Source organism: Mustelus asterias, unplaced genomic scaffold, assembly GCF_964213995.1.
Source record: "Mustelus asterias unplaced genomic scaffold, sMusAst1.hap1.1 HAP1_SCAFFOLD_507, whole genome shotgun sequence".
NCBI classification, from domain to species: Eukaryota; Metazoa; Chordata; class Chondrichthyes; order Carcharhiniformes; family Triakidae; genus Mustelus; species Mustelus asterias.
The window spans coordinates 299,080-324,353 of NW_027590459.1; the positions used below are offsets into that span (position 1 = coordinate 299,080).

Below are 25,274 nucleotides of genomic sequence, written 5' to 3' on the forward strand. Positions count from 1 at the left end.
GGAATCCTACTGGAGAGAGAGAGAGTGACATTTTATATATTTACAATGCAGCCGTAATATAGAGCAGATGCAAATATGTTATCAGATAGAATACCCCTCCTCTAGAATCCCTCTACCCTAGAATACCCTGTGTAGAACACCACTATCCTAAAATACCCTGTTTAGAATACCCCTACTCCAGAATCCCTCTACCCTAGAATACCCTGAATAGAATCCCTCTATCCTAGAATACCCCGTAGAGAATACCTCTATCCTAGAATACCCCGTATAGAATCCCTCTATCCTAGAATACCCCGTATAGAATCCCTCTATCCTAGAATATCCTGTCTAAAATCCCTCTATCCTCGAATACCCTGTCTAGAATCCCTCTACCCTAAAATACCCTGTCAAGAATATCTCTATCCTGGAATACCCCATATAGAATCCCTCTATCCTAGAATACCCCGTATAGAATCCCTCTATCCTAGAATACCCCGTATAGAATCCCTCTATTCTAGAATACCCAATATAGAATCCCTCTATCCTAGAATACCCCGTATAGAATACCTCGACCCTAGAATATCCCGTATAGAATACTTCTATCCTAAAATACCCTGAATAGAATACCTCTATCCTAGAATACCATGTATAGAATACCTCTATCCTAAAATACCCTGAATAGAATCCCTCTACCCCAGAATACCTCGTAGAGAATACCTCTACCCTAGAATACTCCATATAAAATACCTCTATCCTAAAATACCCCATATAGAATACCTCTACCCTAGAATACCCCGTAGAGAATACCTCTACCCTAGAATACCCTGTCTAGAATACCGCTACCCTAGAATACCCGGTATAGAATACCGCTACCCTAGAATACCCTGTATAGAATGCCCCTGCCCTAGAATACCCTGAATAGAATACCTCTACCCTAGAATACCCTGTATAGAATACCACTACCCCAAAATACCCTGTATAGAATACCACTAGCCTAGAATACCCTGAAGAGTATCCCCTATCCTTGGGAGCTGTATCACTGATTGTTTGATGCTACCTGAGCATTATTATATCTTAAGAGATGAGAAGATGAATTTGAGCTCATTGTACCTGGTCCACTTCCTCTCATTACAGCATGCGGTTACATACTGAATGGCGTTAATGTGTTCCCTCCACTGCTCTGGATCATAGATCACGCCAAAGATTTCTCACACTTTGAATCGAGGAGTCAGGTGCTGAATCCTATTCCCCTGGTTAGAAACATAGAAAATAGGAGCAGGAGGAGGCCATTCAGCCCTTCGAGTCTGCTCCATCATTCATTATGATCATGGCTGATCATCCAACTCGATATTCTGTTCCCATCTTCCCCCCCATATCTTTTGATCCTCTTCGCCCCAACCAAGTGCTATATCTAACTGCTTCTTGAAAACATTCAATATTTTGGCCTCAATTACTTTCTGTGGTAGCAAATTCCACACATTCACCACTCTCTGGGTGAAGACATTTTTCCTCATCTCTGTCCTAAATGGTTTAGCCTGTATTCTTAAATTGTGATCCCTGGTTCTGTACGCCGCCCCAACCCCCCGCCATTGGGGAACATCCTTCCTGCATCTACATTGTCTCGTCTTGTTAGAATTTCAAGTTTATTTATTTGTGTCACAATTACATTAACACTGCAATGAAGTTACTGTGAAAATCCCTGAGTTGCCACACTCTGGCGCCTATTTGGGTACACCGAGGGAGAATTTAGCATGGCCAATGCACCTAACCAGCACGTCTTTCAGATTATGGGAGGAAACCGGAGCACCCGGAGCAAACCCACGCAGACACGGGTTTCTATGAGATTCCCCCCCCCGCTCATTCTTCTGAACTCTGGTGAATATAATCCTAACCGACTCAATCTCACCTTGGGAGTCAGTCCCACCATCCAAGGAATCAGCCTGGTAAACCTCCGCTCTACAGCAAGAACGTCCTTCCTCAGATAAGGAGACAAAAGCTGTACACAATATTCCAGGTGTAGTCCCACCAAGGCCCCATATATATAAACAAGCAGATAAGGGATGCGTGTAAAAACGGAACGGCAATAATCATGGGGGACTTCAACATGCACATTGACTGGCAGACTCAAGTCGGTAAGGGTGGAATGGAGGAAGAGTTCTTAGAATGCTGTCGGGATAGTTTCCTTGAACAGCATGTTACGGAACCGACGAGGGAACGAGCTATTTTGGATCTGGTATTGTGTAACGAGGTAGGTAGAATTAAGGATCTTATTGTGAAGGACCCTCTTGGGTCTAGTGACCACAATATGGTCGAATTTCTGATTCAGATGGAAGAGGAGAAAGTTTGGTCCCAAACCAGTGTCCTCTGTTTGAACAGAGGGAAATATGATAGGATGAGGGATGAATTGGCTAAGGTAGACTGGGAGAGCAGGCTGGCAGGTAGGATAGCTGAGGAACAGTGGAGGATTTTTAAGGAGATCCTTTTCAGTTCTCAGCAAAAATATATTCCAGCAAAAAACAAGGATTGTAAGAAAAGGGAGAACCAGCCGTGGATAACGAAGGAAATAAAGGAGAGTATTAAAATAAAAACAGCTGCGTACAGAGTGGCCAAAAATAGTGGAGAAACAAGTGATTGGGAAAAATTTAAGAAACAACAAAGAGAGACTAAGAAAGCGATAAAGAAAGGAAGGATAGACTATGAAGCTAGGCCAGCAATTAATATAAAAAATGATAGTAAAAGTTTTTATAAATATATAAAAAGGAATAGAGTGGCTAGAGTGAATGTTGGACCCTTGGAGGACGAGAGGGGGGAGTTAATAGTGGGAAATGAGGATATGGCTGAGTCTTTAAATAAGTTTTTTGTGTCGGTCTTCACGGTGGAGGACACAAATAGTTTGCCAAATATTAACGATAGAGGGTTGGCAGCAGGAGAAATACTTAATACGATTAATGTTACCAGAGAGGCAGTGCTGGGTAGACTAATGGGACTGAAGGTGGACAAGTCCCCGGGTCCGGATGGAATGCATCCCAGGGTATTGAAAGAAATGTCAGAGGTAATAGTGGATGCGTTAGTGATTATTTATCAAAACTCGTTGCATTCTGGGGTAGTGCCGGTTGATTGGAAAACGGCTAATGTTACGCCGCTGTTTAAAAAAGGAAGGAGACAAAAGGCGGGTAACTATAGGCCGGTCAGCTTAACGTCTGTAGTAGGGAAAATGCTGGAATCCATTATTAAAGAGGAGATAGCAGGGCATCTGGATAGAAATGGTTCGATCAATCAGACGCAGCATGGATTCATGAGGGGAAAGTCGTGCTTGACGAACATGTTGGATTTTTATGAAGATGTGACTAGGGCGGTTGATGGAGGAGAACCGGTGGATGCGGTGTTTTTGGATTTCCAAAAGGCGTTTGATAAGGTGCCCCATAAAAGGCTGCTGAAGAAGATTAGGGCACACGGAGTTGGGGGTAGTGTGTTAAAGTGGATTGGGGACTGGCTATCCGACAGGAAGCAAAGAGTCGGAATAAATGGGTGTTTTTCCGGTTGGAGGAAGGTAACTAGTGGCGTGCCGCAGGGATCGGTACTCGGGCCGCAACTGTTTACCATTTATATAGATGATCTGGAGGAGGGGACGGAGTGTAGGGTAACGAAGTTTGCAGACGACACAAAGGTAAGTGGAAAAGTGAATCGTGTGGAGGACGGAGAAGATCTGCAGAGAGATTTGGACAGGCTGAGTGAGTGGGCGAGGATATGGCAAATGGAGTATAACGTTGAGAAATGCGAGGTTATACACTTTGGAGGAAATAATAACAAATGGGATTACTATCTCAATGGAAACAAATTAAAACATGCTACCGTGCAAAGGGACCTGGGGGTCCTTGTGCATGAGACGCAAAAGCCCAGTCTGCAGGTACAACAGGTGATCAAGAAGGCAAATGGGATGTTGGCCTATATTGCGAGGGGGATAGAATATAAAAGCAGGGATGTCTTGATGCACCTGTACAGGGCATTGGTGAGGCCGCAGCTGGAATACTGTGTGCAGTATTGGTCCCCTTATATGAGGAAGGATATATTGGCATTGGAGGGAGTGCAGAGAAGGTTCACCAGGTTGATACCGGAGATGAGGGGTTTGGATTATGAGGAGAGGCTGAGGAGATTGGGTTTGTACTCGTTGGAGTTTAGAAGGATGAGGGGGGATCTTATGGAGACTTATAAGATAATGCGGGGGCTGGATAGGGTGGAGGCGGAGAGATTCTTTCCACTTAGTAAGGAAGTTAAAACTAGAGGACACAGCCTCAAAATAAAGGGGGGTCAGTTTAAGACAGAGTTGAGGAGGAACTTCTTCTCCCAGAGGGTGGTGAATCTCTGGAATTCTCTGCCCACTGAGGTGGTGGAGGCTACCTCGCTGAATATGTTTAAGGCGCGGATGGATGGATTCCTGATCGGTAAGGGAATTAAGGGTTATGGGGATCAGGCGGGTAAGTGGTACTGATCCACGTCAGATCAGCCATGATCTTATTGAATGGCGGGGCAGGCTCGAGGGGCTAGATGGCCTACTCCTGCTCCTATTTCTTATGTTCTTATGTTCTTATATGCAACCAGACACCCCTGCCCCGTACTGAAATCCTCTCGCCAACATTCCATTTGCCTTTTTCACCGCCTGCTGCACCTGAATGCTTAACTTCAGCGACTGGTGCATGAGGACACCCAGGTCTCATTTCACATTCCTTTCTCCTAATTTATGGCCTTTCAGATAGTAATCTGCCTTCCATTTTTGCTCCCAAAGTGGATAACCTCACATTTCTCCAAACTATACTGCATCTGCTGTTCATTTGCCCACTCACTCAACTTGTCCACATCACACTGAAGCATCTCTCCATCTTCCTCACAGCTCACCCAGCTTTGTGTCATCTGCAGATTTGGAGATATTACATTTAGTTCTCTTGTCTAAATCATTAATTTATATGTAGTGAATAGCTGGGGCCCCAGCACTGATCCCAGCGGTACCCCACTAATCACTGCCTGCCATTTGGAAAAAGACCTTGTTTATTTCCTACTCTTTGTTTCCTGCCTGCCAACCAGTTTTCTATCCATCTCGATACACTACCCAATCCCATGCACTTTAATTTTACACACTGATCTCTGATGTGGGACCTTATCTGAAAGTCCAAATAAACCACATCCACTGGCTGCCCCTCATCAACTCTACTAGTTACATCCTTGAAGAATTCCAGTAGATTTGTCAAGCATGATTCCCCTCGTGTAAATCCATCTGACTCTGTCCTGTCCAGCCGCTGTTTACCAAGTGCTCTGCTATTAAATCCTCCCCCACTACCGACGTCAGGCTGACTGGTCTATAATTCCCTGTTCTCTCTCTGCCTCCCTTTTTAAATAGTGGGGTTACATTAGCTACCCTCCAATCCATAGGAACTGTCCCAAAGGCTATAGAACCTTGGAAGATGAATACCAATATACCCACTATTTCTCAGGCCATTTCCTTAAGTACTCCGGGGTGTAGATTATCGGGCCCTGGGGATTTATCAGCCTTCAATCTCAATTTCCCCAACACCATTTCTCTACTGATATTAATTTCCTTCAGTTCCTCCCTCTCCCTCGACCCTGTGTTCCCCAACTTTTCTGGTACGTTATTTGTGTCCTCCTTTGTGAAGACAGAACCAGAGTATGTATTTAGTTGGTCAGCCATTTCTTTGTTCCCCATTATAAATTCCCCTGTTTCTGACTGTAAAGGACCTAGTTTGCCGTTAACAATCTTTTTCACCTCACACACCTAATAGAAGTTGGATGGCACGGTAGCACAGTGGTTAACACTGCTGCTTCACAGCTCCAGGGGCCTGGATTCGATTCCCGGCTTGGGTCACTGTCTGTGTGGAGTCTGCACATTCTCCTCGTGTCTGTGTGGGTTTCCTCCGGGTGCTCCGGTTTCCTCCCACAGTCCAAAGATGTGCGGGTTAGGTTGATTGGCCATGCTAAAAATTGCCCCTTAGTGTCCTGAGATGTGTAGGTTAGAGGGATTAGTGGGTATATATGTAGGGATATGGGGGTAGGGCCTGGGTGGGATTGTGGTCGGTGCAGACTCGATGGGCCGAATGGCCTCTTTCTGTACTGGAGGGTTTCTATGTTTCTAAACTTTTACGGTCAAAGTTTATGTTTCCCGCGAGCTTACTCTCGTACTCCATTTTCCCCTTATTAATTAGTCCCTTTGCTGAATTATAAACTGTCCCAATCCTCGTCTATAGTTTTTCTGGATCATTTGTATGCCTCTCCCTTGGACCTTTAACTATCTCTAATTTCCCTTGTAAGCATTGGTTTGGCCACCTTTCCAGTTTTATTTTTGTGCCAGACAGGATTAAATAATCGTTCTTTCAATGTTTGCCGTTGCCGATCCACCATCGTCCCCTTAAATAACATTTCCCAATCTATCAAAGCCAACTTGTGCCTCATATTCATCGTAGTTTCCTTTATTAAGATTCAGGACCCCAGTCTCAAAATCAACTACCTGACTGTCCACCTTGATGAAGAATTCTATCGTGTTATAGGGGATGAAGTAACAATTTGACTTTATCGTCGCCACTTGCTAAGCAGCTCAGAGAGGTCAGCCCCCCTGGTCCTTTCCAGCAGCCTTTGGGCCAGCCCTGGTGCCAGGTGCTTATTGTTCTGAGCTGTGTTTATGTGTCACATTCCCAACAGGAAGCACCACTTTATTCAGCGCACTGCTCACCAAGTGCCTGGAGAAGGACGTGTATGCTGTTTGCCGCTACACTCCCCGGAGGAACACCCCACCCCGATTTGTGGCGTTGGTCCCACAGGAGGAGGCGCTGGATGATCAGAAAGTGCAGACCATCCCTCCAGGTCAGTGACACTGTCTCTCTCGGATCGCTCACTGACTGGGTGAGTACACTTGATTTGCAATTTTCTCCCCCCCTCAGTCTCTCCTTTCTGACTGAGTTATGGTCACACCAGTGCCACAGAATCTCTGGCACCTTTTCTCCCTGGAAAGACGGAGGATGAGGGGAGACTTAATAGAGGTGTATAAAATTATGAAAGGCATAGATAAGGTGAACGGTGGGAAGCTTTTCCCCAGGTCGGTGGTGACGTTCACGAGGGGTCATAGGTTCAAGGTGAAGGGGGGGAGGTTTAACACAGATATCAGAAGGACATATTTTACACAGAGGGTGGTGGGGGCCTGGAATGCGCTGCCAGGCAAGGTGGTGGAGGCGGACACACTGGGAACGTTTAAGACTTATCTAGATAGCCATATGAACGGAGTGGGAATGGAGGGATACAAAAGAATGGTCTCGTTTGGACCAGGGAGCGGCACGGGCTTGGAGGGCCGAAGGGCCTGTTCCTGTGCTGTATTGTTCTTTGTTCTGCGTGGCCACATATGATAATTATTCACACACTATTTGTCTATGGAGGGCATCGTAGCTGTTGCCTATCCTACCCCCACTCACCTTCCACACACACACACCACATACCACATGTATACACACACCACACGTACACACACCACACGTACACACATTACATGTACACTCATCACATGTACACTCATCACATGTACACACACCACATGTACACACACCACACGTACACACACCACACGTACACACACCACACGTACACACACCACACGTACACACATTACATGGACACTCATCACATGTACACACCACACGTACACACACCACACGTACACACATAGCACACATTTACACACATCTCAGGTACACACACGCACCACATGTACACAGACACACCACACGTACACGCACGCACCACATGTACGCACGCACCGCACGTACCACACGTACACACGCACCACACGTACACGCACGCACCGCACGTACCACACGTACACGCACGCACCACACGTACACGCACGCACCACACGTACACGCACGCACCACACATACACGCACGCACCACACGTACGCACGCACCACATGTACGCACGCACCACACGTACGCACGCACCACGCGTACACGCACGCACCACACGTACACGCACGCACCACACGTACGCACGCACCACACGTACACGCATGCACCACACGTACGCACCACACGTACGCGCGCGCACCACACGTACGCGCGCACACCACACGTACGCATGCACACCACACGTACACACATGCACCACACGTACGTGCGCGCACCACACGTACGCGCGTACACCACACGTACGCGCGCACACCACCCGTACGCGCGCACACCACACGTACGCGCGCACACCACACGTACGCGCGCACACCACACGTACGCGCGCACACCAGACGTACGCATGCACACCACACGTACACGCGCACACCGCACGTACACGCGCGCACCGCACGTACACGCGCACACCGCACGTACACACACATATATACACACAGTGGAGCCTGGCTGATTGTGTGCAGCTCCAATGCAGAGAGGAACTGAAACCAGATATTTGATTTGATTTATTATTGTCACATTTATTAGTATACAGTAAAAAGTATTGTTTCTTGCGCGCTATGCAGACAAAACATACCGTTCATAGAGAAGGAAAGGAGAGTGTGCAGAACGTAGTGTTACAGTCACAGCTCGGGGTGTAGAGAAAGATCAACGTAAGAGAAAGATAGCACCACAGCCTGGGCTTGGACTCAGATGAACTAACTTCAGATTTCTATAGTTCAGAGTTACAGCGGATACATGTTACAGTGGATGGATGAAAATTGAAGATTACATAATAACTGCTGAGAGGAAATTGATCCAATCTATAAAGGGGAAAAGATTGCAGGGCTGGGGGAAAGAGAAGGCTCTTGAGACGCATTGGATAAGCTCTTTCAAAGAGCCAGTATAGCCATGATGGGCTGAATGGATTCTATGCAGTGTCATTCAATGAATCATTTACCATCGCTGTAGCCCTGCATTACATTGGCAGTGCAGTGATTTTAGACGTGGGTCTTCACTTGTGGTTTCCTCCCTGGGAACAGTAACCTGACGATAGGCAGAGTTTTTTAAGCAATGTTGATTGAGGGATGAATACTGGCCGAGACACCAAGGAAAACTCCCCTGCTGCTCTTCAAAACAGGGTCGTTAACATCCACCTCCGAGGGAGGTGGGGACCGCAGTTTTCTGTCATGCTGAAAAGCATTAAAGTACACAAAGAATCCACCCCACGGAGCTGCAATCCCCACTCACACACGCACCCAGGGACCTGGGTCAATTCCCAGCTCGGGTCACTGTCTGTGTGGAGTCTGCACGTTCTCCCCGTGTCTGCGTGGGTTTCCTCCGGGTGCTCCGGTTTCCTCCCACAGTCTGAAAGACGTGCGGGTTAGGGTGGATTGGCCGTGCTAAATTCTCCCTCAGTGTACCCGAACAGGATTGTGGCGACGAGGGGATTTTCACAGTAACTTCATTGCAGTGTTAATGTAAACCTACTTGTGACACTAATAAAATAAACTTTGAAACTTTAAAACTTTACTAGTCGTAGCTTTGACCTGATTTCTGCAAAAACGCGAATGTTCATCCCAGGTCATCCCATCAAACGCAACTCCTGAGTCGGGCAGAGTGGACGTGTGAAATGCTCACCGATTCCTGGTACAAACAAAACCTTTCCGTCGTTTTCCCATCAGGATTCCACCTGATTTATTTGCCTTACGCCGACGATGTCAGGAAGATCGGCTTTACGGAGAAGCGAGTGGCCAGCGAGGATCAGATCGAGAAGATGAAATCAGTGGTGCAGAAGCTCCGGTTTAAATACAGGTCAGTCGGAGGTTCCAGCGATACTTTCTGCGCCTTTAGAGGATCACTGTCTGTGCGGAGAGTCTGCACGTTCTCCCCGTGTCTGCATGGGTTTCCTCCGGGTTCCTCCCACAGTCTGAAAGGTGTGCGGGATTGGCCGTGCTAAATTGCCCCTCAGTGACCCAGATGTGTAGATTAGAGGGACTAGCGGGGTAAATACATTGGGTTACGGGGATAGGACCTGGGGTGGGATTGTTGTCGGTGCAGACTCGGGCTGAATGGCCTCCTCCTGCACTGTAGGATTTCTATGATTTCCCCTGTGCAGATGAACAGGAAATTTCTGCAAATTCTCCTTAAAATAAAATGGTGACCATTTCTATCCCTCTGGATTAGGCCTGAGAGCTTTGAGAATCCGGTTATTCAGCGGCATTTCTGTAATCTGGAGGCACTGGCCCTCGATTTGAAGGAACCGGAAGAAGTTGAAGATTTGACACGTGAGTATCCTGCTGTACAGCTCGTACCCACTGCCCAGCAGCAAAAGGAATTAATTTGATTTGATTTATTATTGTCACATGTATTAACATACAGTGAAAAGTATTGTTTCTTGCGCACTATACAGACAAAGCATACCGTTCATAGAGAAGGAAAGGAGAGAGTGCAGAATGTAGTGTTACAGTCATAGCTAGGGTGTAGAGAAAGATCAACTTAATGCGAGGTCGGTCCGTTCAAAAGTCTGACAGCAGCAGGGAAGAAGCTGTTCTTGAGTCGGTTGGTACGTGACCTCAGACTTTTTCCCCGACAGAAGAAGGTGGAAGAGAGAATGTCCGAGGTGCGTGGGGTCCTTGATTATGAGAGAGGAGCTGGGGGGAGAGGGGGAGCTGGAGGGGAGACAGGGGAGCTGGGGGGAGAGGGGGAGCTGGGGGGGAGAGAGGGGGAGCTGGGGGGCGAGGGGGAGCTGGGGGGGAGAGAGGGGAGCTGGGGGGGAGCTGGGGGAAGAGGGGGAGCTGGGGGGGAGAGAAGGGGAGCTGGGGGGAGAGAGGGGAGCTGGGGGGAGAAAGGGGGAGCTGGGGGGGGAGAGGGGGAGCTGGGGGGAGAGGGGGAGCTGGGGGGGAGAGAGGGGGAGCTGGGGGGCGAGGGGGAGCTGGGGGGGAGAGAGGGGAGCTGGGGGGGAGCTGGGGGAAGAGGGGGAGCTGGGGGGGAGAGAAGGGGAGCTGGGGGGAGAGAGGGGAGCTGGGGGGAGAAAGGGGGAGCTGGGGGGGGAGAGGGGGAGCTGGGGGAGAGAGAGAGGGAGCTGCGGGGGGGGAGAGAGGGGGAGCTGGGGGGAGGGAGAATTGGGGTGGAGAGGGGGGGGGGTGGAGATGGGGAGTGGGGGTGGGGAGAGGGTGGAAGTATACCGTGAAAGGTCTGACACTGGGAAGTTCCGAAGAACAAAGGGACCTTGGCGTGTTTGTCCATAGATCTCTGAAGGCGGAAAGGCAGGTTAATAGGGTGGTGAAAAAGGCATATGGCACACTCGCCTTTATCAATCGGGGTATAGATTACAAAGCAGAGAGGTCATGATGGAGTTGTATAGAACTTTGGTGAGGCCACAGCTGGAGCACTGTGTGCGGTTCTGGTCGCCACATTATAGGAAGGATGTGAACACACTGGAGGGGGTGGAGAGGAGATTCACCAGGATGCTGCCTGGGACGGAGCATTTAAGTTATGAAGAGAGGTTGGATAGGCTTGGGTTGTTTTCTCTGGGACAGAGAAGACTGAGGGGTGACCTGATCGAGGTGAACAAGATTATGAGGGACATGGACAGGATGGATAGGGAGCAGCTGTTCCCCTGAGTTGAAGGGTCAGTTACGAGGGGACACAAGTTAAAAGTGAGGGGTGGGAGGTTTAGGGGGGATTTGAGGAAAAGGTTTTTTCCCCAGAGGGTGGTGAGGGTCTGGAATGCGCTGCCTGGGGGGGTGGTGGAGGCGGGATGCCTCACATCCTTTAAAAAGTACCTGGATGAGTACTTGGCACATCATAACATTCAGGGCTATTGGCCAAGTGCTGGCAAGTGGGATTAGGTGGGCAGGTCAGGGCATTTCATGCATCAGTGCAGATTTGGTGGGCCGAAGGGCCTCTTCTGCACTGGAGGATGCTGTGATTCTGAGCTGGGGGGGCAGAGAGGGGGAGCTGGGGGGCAGAGGTGGGGAGCTGGGGGGCAGAGAGGGGGAGCTGGGGGGCACAGAGGGGGAGCTGGGGGGCAGAGAGGGGGAGCTGGGGGAGAGAGAAGGGGAGCTGGGGGGCAGAGAGGGGGAGCTGGGGGGCAGAGAGGGGGAGCTGGGGGGCAGAGAGTGGGAACCGGGGGGAGAAGGGGAGCCAGAGGGGAGATGGGTGCTGGGGGGGAGGAGGAAAGGTAGAGAGGTGGAGAAGGGGGGTTGGAGAGGGAGAGCCGTGGGGGGGCGGGGGGGGGGCTGGAGGGAGCGTGGGGGGAGAAGCTGGGGGGGGAGAGAGGAAGCTGGAGAGGTGCAAATAAATGACTTTGATAGAGGAGCGTAATAGGGGAAATCGTCTTTTCCCCACACAGTGCCAAAGAATGATGTTATGGACAGGGGAATCGGACAGCTGGCAGAGGAGTTCCTGGAGCTGGTTTATCCCCCGGGCTATAACCCAGGTGAGAAGAGCCAACAGAAGAGGAAGCTCAGTGAGTACTGCGGCAAGGGGAGCAAATTAAACGTTGTGTCAGTAAATGCTCCGCCTGGGGTACAAGTGAGCCACACGGACACGGAAATCTCTGCTCAATTCTCTCAGAACTGAACCAGCTGGTCGCCAAAAGAAACAAAGAATTGCATTTCTTTAGCGCCTTTCCTCAGGACATTGTAAAACACTACAGTCAGTGAAGTGTAGTGGCCGCTGTAATTTATTACAACCCTGTTAGGAACATTTATAAAGAATTAACTGACCATAATTAACTGACAGAACTACGTCACTAGATTTCAACTTTTTCAAATAAAAACAAACTTTATTGTATTTTAGAGTTAAACAAAGCACTATTAACTCAACACCGCAGTTTATCATTCCTCATGCCTGTGAACTCAGTTCAAATTTGTGCTTCCTGCCCAAGAATTCCCCTATACGTGGCAAGAATATTGAAGGTGCATTCACTTCTGTAGAAACCAGCCCGTGAGGTATGCCACAGCCCTCCAGAATTCACTTTATCGTTCCTCCCTGTTAGTTATTTCCTGAGGAAAGGTTTTATGGGGATCCTGCCCATTGATTTTTGGCAAAGCAACCTTCCAACCTTTATTTAACATCACACAACTGTGGAGGTTCAGCTCCTTGTTCTGGTGGCTGGCAGGTACCCAACTTGCTCCTCAGAGTTTCCAAACAATTCTGTTGACTGCTTTCGGCCTCAGGGTTCTGGGGTGGACCACTGTAGATAATCCAGGGAACAAATAGCGGTTTTATTATACAGGACAGATGCAAGAATATCAAATTTCAAAGAGCAGCAATTAAAGATTATCAGTCGGGCTCGTAATGTGGCCCATTTACGCCTGCTAGAAATTACGTGTATTCATATGGAGGGACCTGTCCTCTACAGGCAAAAGGAACATGTCCAGGCACTGCCTTTTTTAATTAAATAGAAGCTTGGGAAGGGGGGGGTCAATAGTTCCCTGGCGCACCCACCATGGCAATACCTCAACCAATCAAAATCGATATGCTGACCAATCAGCACCCTTTTTTTCGTGGAGTATAAATTGTTACTCCCTTTGAAATTTGGCATTCTTGTGTCTGTCCTGATGAGTGCAAGATGAAAAGCTTTGACAGCACGCCTCTGTTTTTGCAGCGGTATTCAAATCCAGAGGGAAAATGTGGGTTCAAATGCCCACCATGACTGTCTGAGAATTCTAAGCTAGTGTTTGTTTTTTAAAACTTGATCAATAAAAAGTAGCTCCCGGTAAAAGTGACCCCAAAACCTGTCAGATTGTCAGAAAAATCCAACGACCGAGCTCATGTCTATTATGGAAGGGGGTGGCACGGCGGCACAGTGGTTAGCACCGCTGCCTCACAGCGCCAGGGACCCGGGTTCGATTCCCGACTTGGGTCACAGTCTGTGCAGAGTTTGCACGTTTCTCCCCGTGTCTGTGTGGGTTTCCTCCGGGTGCTCCGGTTTCGTCCTACAGTCCCGAAAGACGTGCTGGTTAGGGTGCATTGGCCGTGCTAAATTCTCCCTCAGTGTTACCCGAACAGGCGCCAGAGTGTGGTGACTGGGGGATTTTCACAGTAACTTCATTGCAGTGTTAATGTAAGCCCACTTGTGACTAATAAATAAACTTTAAACTTGCTGTCTTTACCAGCCTGTCCTCCTGGTGATTCCAGTCCCAATGAGGCTGACAGCTGAACGTTCTCTGAATTAACTTGGCAAGTCCCACACAAAACTGCCCTATTCATGGCAACTAAAGAAGGGCAATAAATGCCAGCGATGCCCGCTCCTCCAGAATGATTATTGTTTTACTGTCCCTTATAGAACATAGAACAGTACAGCACAGAACAGGCCCTTCGGCCCACGATGTTGTGCCGAGCTTTATTTGAAACCAAGATCAAGCTATCCCACTCCCTATCATCCTGGTGTGCTCCATGTGCCTATCCAATAACCGCTTAAATGTTCCTAAAGTGTCTGACTCCACTATCACTGCAGGCAGTCCATTCCACACCCCAACCACTCTCTGAGTAAAGAACCTACCTCAGACATCCTTCCTATATCTCCCACCATGAACCCTATAGTTATGCCCCCTTGTAATAGCTCCATCCACCCAAGGAAATAGTCTTTGAACGTTCGCTCTATCTATCCCCTTCATCATTTTATAAACCTCTATTAAGTCTCCCCTCAGCCTCCTCCGCTCCAGAGAGAACAGCCCGAACTCCCTCAACCTTTCCTCATAAGACCTACCCTCCAAACCAGGCAGCATCCTGGTAAATCTCCTCTGCACTCTTTCCAGCGCTTCCACATCCTTATAGTGAGGTGACCAGAACTGCACACAATATTCCAAATGTAATTCCAAATTATAAACAATGAACAGGTGTAAAGTAAATTTAAAAGTAAATTTTATTTATTAGTGTCTCAAGTAAGACTTAGATTGACACCGCAATGAAGTTACTGTGAAATTCCCCTAGTCTCCACACTCCGGCGCCTGTTCGGGTACACTGAGGGAGAACTTAGCACGGCCAATGCACCCTAACCAGCACATCTTTCGGACTGTGGGTGGAAACCGGAGCACCCGGAGGAAACCCACGCAGACACGGGGAGAACGTGCAGACTCCACACAGGCAGTGACCCGAGCCATAATTAACTGAAGTGGAATTGCACGGTGCTGTTTCTTATTAGCCGAATATTCAAGAGTGGGGCCATTGTTTGTCTTCGGTACTTCGGAGATTTGTCACGGTGACTGTCTGAAGAATGAACTGCTGTTCTCTGTGATCAGGCGACGCAGCCGGGGGAGCCGAGAAGAAGCCAAACGTGGAGGTGTCGCTGGGGAAGGAGGAGGTCAGGCAGTACCTGCGGAGCGGGACGCTGGGCAAGCTGACCGTGCCGGTGCTCAAGGAGGTCTGTAAACAGTACGGGCTGAGGGGCAGCAAGAAGCAGGAGCTGATCGACGCCATCACCGGTCACTTCGCTGAGAACTGACCGCGGTGGAATTCAGGCCATGGCCTGGGGGGGAGCGGGGGGGGGGGGGGCTGCGGGTTGTGTACGAGCAGCGGAGACTGTCGGGTTTAGCCGGGGAAAAGACCCAACTGGCCTTCCCAAATGAATCAAAACATCACAGGAACCTTCAAACTGTGACCCCACCGCCCCCCACCGCCCCACCGCAGCGAGCAGCCAGTATCCGAATCAGCTCTGATCCAAATATAACAGAACCAGGACTTGCTCTGACTCCGTGATTCCGACCATCTGCGTAATGAGGAGAGCCCAGGCTCTCCTTCCGAGGCCTCCAGGATATACAGGCCACCTCGCTGACAAGGAACTCAGAAATCTGCCCCCGGGATATTTTTGTACCTGTTGAATTTGTCACAAGTTTATTTTATACTTTGTGTTTTACAGGCCACCTGTCACCTACTCACCTCCAACAAAACCCAGTCCTGGGAAAGTCACTGCCACGTCTGAATATTATTTTCCTCCCTGTTATTTTTACCGGGGGGTTGGTGAGGAAGCCCCGGACTTGCTTATGGCAGAAAGGTACCTGTTAACAACCAGCTGGCACCGCCCAAGGGTAGTATACTGACCCTTGGCTACGCTCTTTACACTTGTAGTTCTAGTGAGTGGAGAGAGAAATAGGCAGCACGGAGCTGCAAAGGTTAACCTAAACATGCAAGATCCATGTGCGGGCTGGGTGGATTGGCCATACTAAATAGCGCCTTAGTGTCAGGGGGATTAGCAGGGTAAATATGTGGGGTAACGGGGATAGGGCTTGGGTGGGATTGTAGTCAGTGCAGACTCGATGGGCCGAATGGCCTCTTTCTGCCCTGAAGGGATTCTATGATTTTTCTTTAACAACGGTACAAAGTAATAACGAGGTTTTGGGACCTCGCTTTGATGGGAACAGTTACCGTATCAGATCAGTAATCTCTCGCTGGAAACAGAGGCAGGCCATTCAGCCCCTCGAGCCTGTTCTGGGTGAAGGCAGTTAGGGTTGCTCTGAGGTGAAAAGTTCAAATCAAATACAAACCATCTCTTCTCGCATTTCCCTCGCACGCTAACCAACCTTCAATCCTGATTTTGGCTGTCTGTATTTTTATATAAGTGACAAGATTAAAGAGTTTACTGGGGATGATTTTTTTGGGTACTTCCTGCCTGTTTTGTTGCCGCTCCTGTGTGTTTTTCTTCTCGAAACTCTATGGCCGGAATTTTCCCGTTCCGCCCGGCACGGGAATCGGAGCGGGCGAGGGGCGGAACGCGAAAAGGTCCGTTGACCTCGGGTGGGATTTTACGGTTTCAGGACGAGTGAGTCTGTAAAATCCCGCTCTTTCTTATTTACTTCCTCTCTCGGACCTCAGAGTCCTGAGATTCCACATCACCATCTCCAGACCACCACCATTGCTCACTCAGTGTTTAATTGAACCATACTCTGAACATTTTTTTGTAGCTTCCCCAGAGCTCCATCATAGTTGCCTTGAGTTCCACAGCATCACTCTCAGAGCCCCATCGCAGCTGCTTCACAGCATCACTGCAGCTCTCACGCCGCACCCCTGCAGCTCCATCGCAGCACCACTGCAGCTCCCTCGCAGCACCACTGCAGCTCCCTCGCAGCACCCCTGCAGCTCCCTCACAGCATCACTGCAGCTCCCTCGCAGCATCACTGCAGCTCCCTCGCAGCATCACTGCTGCTCCCTCGCAGCATCACTGCAGCTCCCTCGCAGCACCCCTGCAGCTCCCTCGCGGCACCCCTGCAGCTCCCTCGCGGCACCCCTGCAGCTCCCTCGCGGCACCCCTGCAGCTCCCTCGCGGCACCCCTGCAGCTCCCTCGCGGCACTGCCTGCAGCTCCCTCGCGGCACTGCCTGCAGCTCCCTCGCAGCACCTCTGCAGCTCCCTCGCAGCACCGCTGCAGCTCCCTCGCAGCACCTCTGCAGCTTCCTCCTTCGAGTTCCATAGTAATGATGTTCACCTCCTATATTGAGGACAAGACATGCAGCCGCTGGTGATTATACCCGAGCAACGAGTATGGCTCCCAGGAGGAAATCTTCCATTGATATGTTTCTAAGATAACTGTTTAAAGAAGCGGTTGTGTACGGGTCAGGACTTCATAATGTCGAGAAGTTAAAATAATTCACTGTTTTGTTGAAGTAAAATATTTGAGAATCTGTTTCTGTTTTTCTGATACGGCTATTGTTGGGAAATTGGGATTACCCAGCGGCAGCTGGATTCAGTGTCACGACAGTGAGGGGCAAACTCCGCCCAGTGTGATTCTGAAGCTCCATTATCATGAGAATCATAGAATCCCTACAGTGCAGAAGGAGGCCATTCGGCCCATCGAGTCTGCACCGACCACAATCCCACCCAGGTCCTATCCCCATAACCCCACATATTTACCCTGCTGGTCCCCCTGACACGAAGGGGCAATTTAGCACGGCCAATCCACCTACCCCATACATCTTTGGAGTGTGGGAGGAAACCGGAGCACCCGGAGGAAACCCACGCAGACACGGGGAGAATGTGCAAACTCCACACAGACAATGACCCAGGCCAGGAATCGAACTCAGGTCCCTGGCGTTGTGAGGCAGCAGTGCCAACCACTGTGCCCATCGTGGCATTTATCTGTCATATCTGAGGGAGGGGGTGATTCTCTCCAGGCTCAGCCAGTATTAATTTATCGCACTCTCACTTTGGGACTGGAGTCTGCTGACAGAACCCTGCTCCAGGGTTTGGGCACATTAGGCTGGCACTGCAGGGCGATACCAGGGGGATGCTGCATTGTCAATGGTGCCATTCCCCCAATGGAACATCAATTCTGACCATTGTCTGGTTTCAGGGCAGCATCGAGATCTATGATTCAAACACAGTCACTCAGTGGCACACTGGTTGGCACTGCTGCCCCACAGCGCCAGGGACCCGGGTTCAATTCCCAGCCAGGGTTACTGTGTGGAGTTTGCACATTCTCACCATGTCTGCGTGGGTTTCCTCCTACAGTCCAAAGGTCTGCGGGTTAGGTGGATTGGCCATGCTAAATTGTCCCTTAGTTCAGGGGGATTGGCTAGGGTAAATACATGGGGTTACGGGGATAGGGCCTGGATGGGATTGTGGTTGACTCAATGGGCCAAATGGCCTCCTTCTGCATTGTAGGGTTTCTATGATTCATACCCACTGCTGTAAGGAACTTTGAGTGCGACAAAGATGTTAACAGCAGGGGACAAATTGTAGAAAAATGGAGATTTATTAAGCATCAAGGATGTTAAATAAGATGGGCAGTAATTGACACAGGTTTATGTGCCCCTGTTTCAGCTTTGGACAACAGCACACACAAAAACCTGGGCTGCTTTTCATGGAGTCGTAGAATCCCAACAGTGCTGAGGGAGGCCATTCCGCCCCCGCCCCCGAGCTTGGACCACAGTGTTTAAACTTATACAGACGTGCTCTCTGACAACGCATAATTAATTGTCAGGCGTGATATTCTCAGTGTCCTACCCAACAGTCCGCCCTCTGCCAACTCCAAAATAAAACCGATTGGTCACTGATACATCTGTGCACAAAATAACGACCATATTCATTTTTATTTATTGATGGGATGTGGGTGTCGCTGGCTAGACTAGCGTTTATTGCCCATCCCTAGTTGCCCTTGAGAAGGTGGTGGTGAGCTGCCTTCTTGAATCGCTGCAGTCCCTGTAATGTAGGTACACCTAAAGTGCTGTTAGGGAGGGAGTTTCAGGGTTTGACCCAATGACAGTTAAGGAATGGTGATAGAGTGCAAGTTTGGATGGTGTGTGGTTTGAAGGGGAACTTGCAGGTGGTGATGTTCCCGGGTATCTGCTGTTATCCTAGCTGATTTTGATTTAATTTATTGTTGTCACATTAGTAGTATACAGTGAAAAGTACTGTTTTTTGCACGCTATACAGACAAAGCATACTGTTCATAGAGAAGGAAAGGAGAAAGTGCAGAATGTAGTGTTACAGTCATAGCTAGGGTGTAGAGAAAGATCAACTTAATGCAAGGTAGGTCCATTCAAAAGTCTGATGGCAGCAGGGAAGAAGCTGTTCTTGAGTCGGTTGGAACGTGACCTCAGACTTTTGTATCATTTTCCCGAAGGAAAAAGGTGGCAGAGAGAATGTCTGGGGCGTGTGGAGTCCTTAATTATGCTGGCTGCTTTTCCAAGGCAGCGGGAAATGTAGACGGAGTCAATGGATGGGAGGCTGGTTTGCATGATGGACTGGGCTACATTCACAACCCTTTGTAGTTTCTTGCGGTCTTGGACAGAGCAGGAGCCATACCAAGCTGTGATACAACCAGAAAGAATGCTTTCTATGGTGCATCTGTAAAAGTTGGTGAGAGTCGTAGCTGACATGCCAAATTTCCTTAGTTTTCTGAGAAAGTAGAGGCGTTGGTGGGGCTTTCTTAACTATAGTGTCGGCATGGGGGGACCAGGACAGGTTGTTGGTGATCTGGACACCTAAAAACTTGAAGCTCTCAACCCTTTCTACTTCATCCGCATTGATGTAGACAGGGGCATGTTCTCCTTTATGCTTCCTGAAGTCGATGACAATCTCCTTCGTTTTGTTGACTTTGAGGGAGAGATTATTGTTGCCGCACCAGTTCACCAGATTCTCTATCTCATTCCTGTACTCTGTCTCGTCATTGTTTGAGATCCGACCCACTATGGTGGTTTCAGCAGCAAATTTGAAAATCGAGTTGGAGGACAATTTGTCCGCACAGTCATAGGTGCATAAGGAGTATAGTAGGGGGCTGAGAACACAGTCTTGTGGGGCACCGGTGTTGAGGATGATCGTGGATGAGGTGTTATTGCCTATCCTTACTGATTGTGGGCTGTAGGAAGTTCAGGATCCAGTCACAGAGGGAGAAGCTGAGGCCCAGACCACGGAGTTTGGAGATGAGTTTTGTGGGAATAATGGTGTTGGAGGCTGAGCTTTAGTCGATAAATAGGAGTCTGACACAGGTGTCCTTGTTATCTAGGTGTTTCAGGGTTGAGTGCAGGGCCAGGGAGATGGCGTCTGCTGTGGACCTGTTGCAGCGATAGGCAAACTAGTGGATCCAGTCAATGGAGTGTCAGTCAAGCGGCTTGCTTTGAGTCCTGAATGGTGACAGGCTTTGAGGAATCGGGAGCTGAGTTCATCGCCACAGCGACTGACCTGCTTTTGTAGATGCAGAACGTGGCTGCTCCAGTTAGGTTTCTGGTCATTAGTGACCCCCTCATGATAATAATGGAGCATTCAGCAATGGTAATATTTGAATGTCAAGGGAAGCAGCTGAGATTCTCTCTCATTGGGAATGGTCACTGGTGCTGGTGTTACTGTTAGATTTGCCTCCATGTCCCTTTTCCAGTCTTGTCCATTACTTGGTGCCCCTCAGTGACACCATCTGAAGACATGATGCCAGGCTCCACAATATGCTGATGACATCCAAGTCTACCTCATCACCCCCTCTCGTGACCCCTCCATGGTGTTATCGGACTGAACAACAAAGAACAGTACAGCAAAGGAACAGGCCCTTCAGCCCTCCAAGCCTTTGCCAATCACTTTTACCTGTCCAACCAACCGCTTATATCCCTCTATTCCCCGTTTGTTAATGTGTCTATCAAGATAAGTTCAATAAAAAAAATCTGGAATTAAGAATCTACTGATGACCATGAAACTAGAGTCATAGAGGTTTACAGCATGGAAACAGGCCCTTCGGCCCAACTTGTCCATGCCGGGCCACACTTGGAATACTGTGTGCAATTCTGGTCACCCTATTATAGAAAGGATATTATTAAACTAGAAAGAGTGCGGAAAAGATTGACGAGGATGCTACCGGGACTTGATGGATTGAGTTATAAGGAGAGGCTGGATAGACTGGGACTTTTTTCTCTGGGGCGAAGGAGGCTGAGAGGTGATCTTATTAGAGGTCTATAAAATAATGAGGAGCATAGATCAGCTAGTTAGTCAATATCTTTTCCCAAAGGTAGGGGAGTCTAAAACTAGAGGACATGGGTTTAAGGTGAGAGGGGAGAGATACATAAGTGCCCAGACGGGCAATTTTTTCACACAGAGGGTGGTGAGTGTCTGGAGCAAGCTGCCAGAGGTTGTAGTAGAGGCAGGTACAATTTTATCTTTTAAAAAGCATTTAGACAGTTACATAGGTACGATGGGTATAGAGGGATATGGGCCAAATGCAGGCAATTGGGATTAGCTTAGGGGTTTTTTAAAAAGAAGGGCAGCATGGACAAATTGGGCCGAAGGGCCTGTTTCCATGCTGTAAACCTCTATGACTCTAGTCCCAATTGCTTGCATTTGGCCCATATCCCTCTAGACCCATCTTACCCATGTAACTGTCTAAATGCTTTTTAAAAGACAAAATTGTACCCGCCTCTGCTACTATCTCTGGCAGCTTGTTCCAGACACTCACCACCCTCTGTGAAAAAATTGCCCCTCTGGACACTTTTGTATCTCTCCCCTCTCACCTTAAACCAGTGGTTCCCAAACGTTTTTCACTGGGCCGCACTTTCGGAATAAAAATTTGCTCGCGCCACACCGAATTTGTTATTGATAAGAAATACATTTTTAAAAAAACAACTCCGAGCAGTGCTTGATTCATAACATAGAACACAACTACTTTATAATATGATCATGGGGCATCCAGAAAGTATAAAACAATGCTTGTTTAAACCATGTTTAACTGTTTCTTTGATTGTCCTTGAATTTTCCCACCACACTTGCCATCCTCTCTCGCCGCACCAGTGTGGCGCGCCGCACCCTTTGGGAACCACTGCCTTAAACCTATGCCCTATAGTTTTAGACCCCCCTACCTTTGGGAAAAGATATTGACTATCTAGCTGATCTGTGCCCCTCATTATTTTATAGACCTCTATAAGATCACCCCTCAGCCTCCTACGCTCCAGAGAAAAAAGTCCCAGTCTATCCAGCCTCTCCTTATAACTCGTCAATTGTTGGAAAAACCCATCTGGTTCACTAATGTCCCTTTAGGGAAGGAAATCTGTCGCCCTTACCCGGTCTGGCCTACATGTGACTCCAGAGCCGCAGCAATGTGGTTGACTCTCAACTGCCCTCCAAAGGGCAGCGAGGGACGGGCAATAAATGCTGGCAGCCAGTGACGCCCGGGTCCCACAAATTAATGAAAAAAAAAGCACAACCTTGTGTGATTTATTTTGTTGTGATGTGTTGGTACAAAGGCCCCAAATAAGCCCCAGTGTCAGGGTTGAAAAGGGCTCCCTCCAATCCTTTATTATTGTCAGAAGTAGGCTTACATTAACACTGCAATGGAGTTACTGTGAAAATCCCCTCGTCGCCACACTCCAGTGCCTGTTCGGGTACACTGAGGGAGAATTTAGCACGGCCAATGCACCCTAACCAGCATGTCTTTTGGTCTGTGGGAGGAAACCGGAGCACCCAGAGGAAACCCACACAGACACAGGGAGAATGTGCAAACTCCACACAGACAGTGGCCCAAGCCGGGAATCGAACCCGGGTCCCGGGTGCTGTGAGGTAGCAGTGCTAACCACTGTGCCGCCCCCAAAAATAAGCCAAATTTCAAAAATCAATCCCCTCATGGTCTGTATCATCCTGGGGAATTGCCCTGGACTAACCCCATAACCTGGTGTTCTGTCTGTGGGAGGGTGCCTGGAACTGAACTCCATGAGGTGTGGCCAGCGTTCTGTGTGAGCGCTGTCGTAATTCCGTGCCCCGGATGGCGCACTCCAAATCCATGAACTTGACCCTGACAACTGCGGATACACACCTCACCATGTGTAGGATGTGGGAGGTCCTGGAGGCATCTGGCCTCCCGGACATCCACATCTGTGAGGGGTGTGTCGAGCTGCGGTTCCTGAGGGACCGTGTTCGGGAGCTGGAACTACAGCTCGAGGATCTTAGGCTGATGAGGGAGAATGAGGAGGTGATAGACAAGAGCTATCATCAGGTGGTCACACCAGGGCCACGGGAGGAGGCCAAGTGGGTGACGGCCAGGAAGGGTAAGGCTAGGGTGGTTGAGAGCACCCCGGTGGATTTGCCCCTGCACAACAAGTACTCCTGCTTGAGTACTGCTGGGGGGGACAGCCCGCCTGGGGGAAGCAGCAGTGGCCGTGTCTCCGCAGTGGAGTCCAGCCCTGTAACTCAGAGGGCTAAGGAAAAGAGGAGGAAGGCGGTATTAATCGGGGACTCGATGGTGAAGGGGACAGACAGGCGTTTCTGCGGAGGTAGGCGGGATTCTCGCATGGTGGTCTGCCTCCCTGGGGCCGGGATCCAGGATGTCGCTAGTCGCGTCCCGGAAATCCTGAAGTGGGAGGGAGAGGAGCCTGAGGTAGCGGTACATATTGGTACCGCTGATGTGGGTAGGAAGGGAGAAGGGGTCATGAAAAGGGAGTACAGGGAATTAGGGAGACAGCTGAGAAAGAGGAAAGCAAAGGTAGTAATCTCAGGATTACTGCCTGTGCCACGGGAAGGTGAGGGCAGGAATGGAGTGAGGTGGAGGATGAATGTGTGGCTGAGGGACTGGTGCAGGAGGCAGGGATTCAGGTTCCTGGACCATTGGGACCTCTTTAGGGGCAGGGGTGATCTGTATACAAAAAACGGGTGGAACTTGAATCACACGGGGACCAATATCCTGGCCGGTAGGTTGGCTAAGGCTACTGGGGAGAATTTAAACTAGATAGGTTGGGGGGAGGGGAGCTAGAAGAGTTGACTAGGATCAAGGAACTAATTGATGGGGGGGAGGATGCAGGGGTAAGGGGAATTACAAAATTAATGGTAGAGGAGAGGGTGCAAGTGAATGAAGGCGGTAATTTAGATAAGGGAGTAGAGGGAGAGGGTGTTCGCGACTCATCAAAGTGGGTCCAGATAAAAGCTGGAATAAGGACACTTTGCCTGAATGCACGAAGCATTCGGAACAAGGTGAATGAGTTGATGGTGCAAATCAGCACAAGTGGGTACGATCTAGTGGCCATTACAGAAACGTGGCTGAAAGGTGACCAGGACTGGGAGATGAATATCCAGGGGTATCAGGCGTTTAGGAAGAATAGACAGGAAGGAAAAGGTGGTGGGGTCGCGCTATTAATAAGAGATAATATCAGGGTAGTACTGAGGGATGACATAGGCTCTGAGGAACAAAACGTGGAATCATTTTGGGTAGAGATGAGGAATAGTAGAGGGAGAAAGACACTAGTAGGTGTGGTATATAGGCCCCCAAATAATAATGTTGAGGTAGGGAGGGCTATAAACAAGCAGATAAGGGATGCGTGTAAAAACGGAACGGCAATAATCATGGGGGACTTCAACATGCACATTGACTGGCAGACTCAAGTCGGTAAGGGTGGAATGGAGGAAGAGTTCTTAGAATGCTGTCGGGATAGTTTCCTTGAACAGCATGTTACGGAACCGACGAGGGAACGAGCTATTTTGGATCTGGTATTGTGTAACGAGGTAGGTAGAATTAAGGATCTTATTGTGAAGGACCCTCTTGGGTCTAGTGACCACAATATGGTTGAATTTCTGATTCAGATGGAAGAGGAGAAAGTTTGGTCTCAAACCAGTGTCCTCTGTTTGAACAGAGGGAAATATGATAGGATGAGGGATGAATTGGCTAAGGTAGACTGGGAGAGCAGGCTGGCAGGTAGGATAGCTGAGGAACAGTGGAGGATTTTTAAGGAGATCCTTTTCAGTTCTCAGCAAAAATATATTCCAGCAAAAAACAAGGATTGTAAGAAAAGGGAGAACCAGCCGTGGATAACGAAGGAAATAAAGGAGAGTATTAAAATAAAAACAGCTGCGTACAGAGTGGCCAAAAATAGTGGAGAAACAAGTGATTGGAAAAATTTTGGATTATGAGGAGAGGCTGAGGAGATTGGGTTTGTACTCGTTGGAGTTTAGAAGGAT

The 25,274-nt window shown here is 49.0% G+C and overlaps 1 protein-coding gene across 1 annotated transcript in view; it reads left to right on the forward strand.

The window, feature by feature from the left end:
• The window catches only part of LOC144486896 (X-ray repair cross-complementing protein 5-like), a 41,310-nt gene extending 24,798 nt beyond the window's left edge, over window positions 1-16,512 (forward strand). Inside the window, exons 9-13 of the mRNA XM_078204928.1 lie at window positions 6,685-6,846; window positions 9,597-9,726; window positions 10,099-10,199; window positions 12,269-12,355; window positions 15,165-16,512. Coding sequence (XP_078061054.1) covers window positions 6,685-6,846; window positions 9,597-9,726; window positions 10,099-10,199; window positions 12,269-12,355; window positions 15,165-15,367 — 683 coding nt within the window. The 3' untranslated portion in view covers window positions 15,368-16,512. The remainder of the gene's footprint in view (window positions 1-6,684; window positions 6,847-9,596; window positions 9,727-10,098; window positions 10,200-12,268; window positions 12,356-15,164) is intronic.
• The last annotated feature ends 8,762 nt before the right edge of the window (window positions 16,513-25,274 follow it).